Below are 6785 nucleotides of genomic sequence, written 5' to 3'. Positions count from 1 at the left end.
GCCTGTGACGGCACAATGTGTCGTCTTTGGACCTCAATGAATGTCTATGAGTGACCGTGGAAGGCACATAATTACGTCGCTGGCGTCCAGCGACGGCATTCGGCTCCGTCGCGGGGTTCTGACAAAAAGGCAACCGGCTACGTTTTCGGAGTGAGACCGTGTTGACAACAACAACAACAGCAACAACAACAATAATACAAATAGAAAAATGTAGAGTGATGAGGAGGATGGTCCGAGGATGGGGCGTGTGGACGGCTATCTTTTCGAACCGGAGTATAATGAAGGGGAAATGAGGGAGCGAGAGGCTGAACTTTAGGCTTTTGCAGCAGCCCAAGCAGCCGCAGCGGCTCAACCACAGCCTAACCCAAGGCAAGGGGTAGTAGATTGGTGCACTTGTGGCAACTGCACAGTCATGGACACTGAAGAAGAGTCCCTGTGCTGCAATGAGGAAGCGTACATGGCCCACTATTTGAGGGAAATGGGGTGGGAAAGGGGTGACGACGATGGCAACGTTTGTTTTCGGGATCACGAACACTTTGAAGCTCACCTAAATCCTGGCGTGCTGGAAACCTTTTTTCGTGTGCCCAAAGTGAACTGGAAAAGCAACAAACCAGCTGGACCCAATGGCAGCTTGTCTCGCACGTGAGTAAACTATAATAGCTCAAATCTAGTGTAAACCCCTCTCTATCAGTCAGTAGGCCGAAATGTTTAACGTTCCAGTTTAACCCATGTAAGTACCTTGTTTACAGTGGAAAAACAACTTAGCTCAGACCTATAAACCATTGGTTCTCAAAGTGGGGTCCGGGGAACCCTAGGGGTCCTTGGGGGACTTCCAGGGGGTCCCCAGCTAAATGGATAGTTAGGAACCAAATGGACCCTTATGGGTCTGTAGCTCTGAGAGTGTACAAAATGGAACCAAATGGACCCTAATGGGTCCATTTGGTTCCATGTGTACACTCTGAGTTAAATTAACATTGATTTTACAATACAAACTAGGGTCCAAGAAATAGAAATGCCATTAAATGGGGGTCCGTAGCCTAATGCATGTCAAACTGGGGGTCCTTGAAATTAAAATGGTTGACAATCACTGCTAGAGCCGGAAAAACAATCTTCTCTTATGGGGGTCCCTGGCATATCTTTTCAAATGGAGGTCCGCAAGTTAATAAGTGTCAATTTGGGGGTCCTTGACATGACAAAGTTTGAGAACCACTGCTATAAACAGCTGGTTGTGCAATAGTATGTATGTATACAGTATACTACATGCTACAGCAGTGTTTCTCATTTCAAGTACCCCCAATTTGTTATTCATTATGCCACAGGCCCCCTTTTGAAAAAAATTAAAATCTCTGGGACCCCAATCTACACAGTAAATTCCTGTTAATTTAACCCTGAGTCTACAAAGGTCCATGTGTACACTCTGTCTCAGACTAACATACTCACAAGGGTCCATTTGGACCCATAGCCCAACATTGAGAACCAATGTGCTGTAGTATGTATATATATATATAATGATTACTACATGACAATTGTATAATCTCGCGTGCTTGGCAGTTATTGCCAAGAAGTTTAACCCACACTGCTAATGTCATATTCTTCATACAATGTTTTCACAGGCAGAACAGATTGGTGTCCTACAGAATCATTCTGGAGTGGATCCTCAGAGGCGAAAAACTGGGCCCAGGCAACAGGATTCCCCTTCCATTGTGTGTGATTAATGCCTTTAGATCAAAATATCCGTCATTGACTGGGCTTTACACAGGTTTCAGAGAAATACTCGATGCCCAGGACCTGTAAAATGGTTAATGATGGTGTAATGCAGGGGTCTTCAACATTTTCAGCCCAAGGACCCCCTAGCTGAGAGAGAGATGAAGCAGGGACCCCCTCTATATTGCATAAAATTGTGTTTCAGATGCAACTGTTTTTGTTTGCGCGGTGTGCTCTTTTTTCCCCCTACACCGATAGCTCTTTGCCAAAAATAGCCGATCTACAAGCTCACAATGCCTCGCAGGGCGAGGCATTGTGAGCTTGTAGATCGGCTATTTTTGGCTTAAGTTCTCCTCAGAAAAGGGATGCTAGGATTCAAGTGGTTACGGTAAAAAAATAAATCATATCACACAAAGAGTTGGCGGACCCCTGTAGTAACTCTGAGGACCCCCTAGGGGTCCCGGACCCCCTGTTGAAGACCCCTGGTGTAATGACATGCACATCAATTCTCTTGATTGACCATTGGAGAAAATACAAGTTTCACACAGATTGTGATTTATCAGCATTTTATTTTGAGACACTTACAAATGTACTTTCTCCTGCTGATGTATTCCCCCCCCCCCCCCCCCCCCCCCCCACACACAGTTTATGGGTGTTTTATAGCTTTGCTACCTATAAACACTTGCCTTAGAAATAGGCAGTCACATTCTTGTCCTGTGTCTTTCTGACAACTCCTGTGTGGATGGCCTTGGCTTTCTAGCTATGTTCTTTGGAAAATCAGGTCTGGGTAGGTGTGAAGATGGGTCTTTGTGTGCCACATCTTCGTCCATTCGTCGCTCCAGTACCTTCTCAACCAGTCTCTCCCTGAATGTGTACCGTTTCGGCTCGTACGTGTTCTTTTGCACCCAGTCATCGGACTGCTTTGGGAAGACATATTTGTAGACATCTTCACCTATCAATGCAGAACATCAAACAAATGTATACATGTAACTGCAGACAGCATTCCACTAACTCAATCTGCATGTTGTGAGTTACAGATAATGCATTATTATAAGAATTACATTCTAACGTATTGCAGTTATTACAGTGATAATCTTATAACACCTTTACAAGAATGATATCAAAACTGAATTCTACACTATATACCTGTGGCTGTGGTAGCCTTTTCTCTTAGGACATTGGTGTTGTGGTCGAGCACAGACCGTTGAGTACGTCCCACCATGGACTGGTAACTGAAATGAAGCCTCTTGGGCATGTACTTCAGTAAGGTACTGTGGTATGATTCAAGCACTCCTGCAAAAATATTAAAGAGATTTTATTAACGTGCCATTGTGTCATTAAGAATTACGCGACATGAAATATCTAACAGATCATTAACCCATTAAAACCGGGAACGCATCTGTGTCTTTAACCATTATTTTATACTTTGGCTAATCAAAAATAGCAGATCTACAAGCTCATAGTGTGGCACAGAGTGTCATTTTTGAAAACGTGTGCAAATCTTTGAATATATATATTTTAAAGCTAACATTTTTTAACTCAAATCTGCTTCTGGGGGGTCCCTGGAACAACATACTTTGAGATGGGGGTCTGCAGCCAAATACATGTCATTTTGGGGGTCCTTGACATGAAAAGGTTTGAGAACAACTGATTATAGCAACAATAGTCTTTAAAAAACGGTTAGGATTAAGAAGACATTTGTAGAATCCCAGAAGCAAAGATTTGAGTTAAAAATGTTCACTTTAAAAGTACATACAGTATGTATTCAAAGATTTGCACACATTTAAAAAAAATAGCAGATCTACAAGCTCATTCGGTGCCACGCTATGAGCTTGTATATCTATGCTATTTTTGAATAGCCCAGATCTACAAGCTCATTCGGTGCCGCGCTATGAGCTTGTATATAGATGCTTTTTTTGAATAGCCCAAAGAAATCTAAAATGGGTTAGTATTCAGAATTCCACCAATATGGAATTGGGCATTAACATTTTCATAGGAGAGGTAGTTAAATGTAGCATATAAGATTTGTCCTTTTGCCCGTATGTATGCCCCAACTACATATTTGAACAACAGTGATGACATATTGGCGACATCATGACATCATTCAATCACAGACTACACTCTACTAACTTGCTATCCATTGGTAAAGATTGCACAGGGAAGCCAGGCCGTTATTAGACCGCTTCTTGTTTTACTGTTAATACAACTTCACTTTATCTGAGAGTTTACCTGTGTGCTTGAAATCAGCCATTTGATCCAAATCTTTCATCAGGTATTTGTCCAGTACAACTTTAGAGAACACTTTGTACACCTCTGTGGTTTTAGAGAGCCATTTCTTGCGGCTGTGTTCTTCCTCGGACAGGTCAGCATGGCCACAGGTGTACTGTACCCCATTTTCTGTCCAGCTGTGTACACCACAGATATGGTAGAGAATGGAGAGCCATATCCGTTTCAGTTCCTGTAAAAAGCACAATTAACGGATACATCACTGATTTCATTCAATACTGTCTGTGTTTAGTCAACTATAGTTGTGTCTAATTGATTGCATGATTGATTGATTGAATACTTTATTACAAATACAAACGCAGGTACAGACATTTAGGCTACAAGGATAACACAAAAAAAGTCTTGGGGACTTGTTTCCATTGTGGTCCTATGATCATGCGACAACATGTCGCATGATTCAACTGTGTATGGTATAGTTGAACAGTTAATTTACAGTTACAAATATGAACAGTTAATCCTGAAGGTAGATAGCATCTAAAAAAATCTATTGTGTTCCCACTTAAATCAGTGTAAAATGGTCATATACTATATGTTGGTAATTTCATACATACCACAACACTACCCCCACAGTTTGCACATGAATACCAGAGGTGGTTTCCTACGCTCTTCACCCAAGGCAGGAGGTCTTCATATGCCTTCTTTTTAGACAGAGCTTGTAGGTTTTTTTTTAGACCTTTTAAGGGAAAATGTTTTTGTTAGCTGCATACAGGACACACTGGACACTTTAGTATAAATTATAAAACATAGTTCCAGTCCTCGATTCGGATTAGTTAAGCCCCATTGTAAAATACCCCATAAACAACACCTGTGTGAGTAAGCTCTCTATGCATAACTAGTCCTAGTCTTTTCTAGAAGATGGCAAACCCGTTTCCCGTTCCGGGTACATTTTCTATAGCTTAATTTTTGATTGGCTCAGCAAATTTGAACCATAAACACATCCGAGACCTTCATTTGTTTTGTGTTAAAACCTGCTGCCAAGCCAATCAAAGAAACTATCGAGAAATGAACATGAAATGGGTGTGCCACATTCTGGAAAGACAGGACAGTCATGCACTGGTATATGCAGTCTATTCCTAAAGGGGTTGTAGGTAGTAAAACACAGCCTCTTGGGGCTCATTGTTTTATTATACAAAAATCTGACCTTTACTACAATGCCAGGGGTCCACCTGATGATTTATTTTTGGAAATTCCTCTTTCATGATCTTCCGGATGGAAGATGAGCGATCTGTTGTTACTATGGAGATAGGAAGGCCCTCGCGCAAAAGGTTGCTTAGACCTCTCCTTAACCCCAGAGGCTCCATTGCCACAGAGCTCTTGGCCTCAGTAACCTGTTGTGTAAACAAGACCACACGTTACACTTTTCAAAAAACAAATCACAACTAGGAAAAAGTGCTCCTCGGAGAACAGGTCTCCGCCAGGTCAGGTAGGTTACTGTGGCCTCCTGGTGGTGCTATAATAGGCCAATGTGAAAAGGGTGCCATTTCTTCTTAGGCCTTGCATGGCAATCGGACACTGTATTCATGATTTGAGGCATTTTGTTCCAGAAATGTGTTTTGCTGAATTAGACCTGCTGGTTAACAGGAATCAGCCTGTTATAGCGCCACCATGAGGCTGATTTGAGCATTTTCAAATGGCATTTCTGCTTCGGCCTAATGGGAATGTGTGTGCAAAATCTCATGGAAATTGCATGCTGTGTTCATGATTTGAGGCATTTTGTTCGAAACTGACTACCCCTGCAAACTTTGGAAGCCAATTTTTGCCAATCAGGATAGAATATGAAAAATCACACCCTGTGTGAAGGTAGCGGCGCCTTTGATACATTTTGTCATCGATATGTGTTTATAATGTGTTTATAGCCATGTGTCACGTGAAGCTTGACCAATCACTTTGTTGACGGGTCTGACCAATCAGAACGTTGACGGGTCTGACCAATCAGAACCTTGACGGTGAACACGGACAAAGTCAGGTATAGAGCAGGATCCGCTCTATAAAGGTATAGAGCGGCTAGCGCCGCTAAAAATCTGAAAGACACGTTTCTTTTCATGACTATAGAGATACTGTGTACCGATTTGCGGGATTTTTGGCCAAAATCTGTAGGATTACTGTCCAAAAATGTGTTTTGCCAAAAGCATTCTCCTGGTGGCGCTATAAAGGCCCATGTGAAAATTTTGGGGCAGAGGTTCTGCTCTGGCATCCAGGGACTGTGTGTGCACAGTTTCGCTGCAAGCAAGCCAACGGTGCCAGAGATTAGCTGTACACAGACAAGACAGAATGATACACACGGACGGACAGGGGGCAAAACATACTCTCTCGCCATGCCTTTCGGCCTGGCGGAGACAATAACAGGCACTTGTGTGATTAAATGTACCTGGATAACATCAGATTGAATAATCTGCTTGGTCCAGTCATCCATAAAGCTATAGGTTGTGTATTTGGCTGAAAATCCAGGGCTGTCTGACCTATGGAAGCACAAAGCACTGTTTTCATTATGTGGGAATAGAAGTTCTGCATTTACCATCTATAAGAAGAGAGACAACAAAGATAAACCTTTACTGATCCCCAGGCGGGAAATTCAGGTGTCATACCAGGCAGTAACATCAGTAAGAATGAAACAGGAGAGGTATAGGTACAGTAAGAGTGACAGTTGAGAACTTGAGATTAAACAAAAAAAAAAGGAAAAAGGCTTAGCTTATCACTGGATATCAGCACCGGGTCTCCGGGCGAATGAATACCAGATATGTACAGACAGTGACATTTTATCAATATCTATGTACATTATGTATACTTGCCTGGCA

At 42.3% G+C, this 6785-nt stretch overlaps 1 protein-coding gene across 1 annotated transcript; it reads right to left on the bottom strand.

The window, feature by feature from the left end:
* Positions 1-2365: 2365 nt before the first annotated feature.
* LOC311053442 (uncharacterized protein) lies at positions 2366-6445 on the bottom strand. The gene is made up of 6 exons (XM_084068969.1): positions 6359-6445; positions 5132-5318; positions 4542-4663; positions 3934-4162; positions 2851-2997; positions 2366-2656 (listed from the first exon to the last, which is right to left on the bottom strand). Exons 1-6 carry the CDS (start codon positions 6401-6403, stop codon positions 2406-2408), a joined length of 981 nt encoding a protein of 326 aa, XP_083925095.1. The 5' UTR covers positions 6404-6445; the 3' UTR covers positions 2366-2405.
* Between the last annotated feature and the right edge of the window lie 340 nt (positions 6446-6785).

This window comes from Gymnoscopelus microlampas (assembly GCF_963454915.1).
Source record: "Gymnoscopelus microlampas genome assembly, chromosome: 10".
Classification (NCBI taxonomy): Eukaryota; Metazoa; Chordata; class Actinopteri; order Myctophiformes; family Myctophidae; genus Gymnoscopelus; species Gymnoscopelus microlampas.
Note: the sequence above shows the minus strand (reverse complement) of the source record. Positions and strands in the feature narration are given on the sequence as shown.

Excerpts from the sequence above, each read along its gene's own strand:
- LOC311053442 (XM_084068969.1), bottom strand. The coding sequence starts at position 6,403 with ATGGATGACTGGACCAAGCAGATTATTCAATCTGATGTTATCCAG. Across the intron at positions 5,319-6,358 it reads TTCAATCTGATGTTATCCAG|GTTACTGAGGCCAAGAGCTC; the intron begins GTACATTTAATC and ends TTTACACAACAG. Across the intron at positions 2,998-3,933 it reads GGCTGATTTCAAGCACACAG|GAGTGCTTGAATCATACCAC; the intron begins GTAAACTCTCAG and ends ATATTTTTGCAG.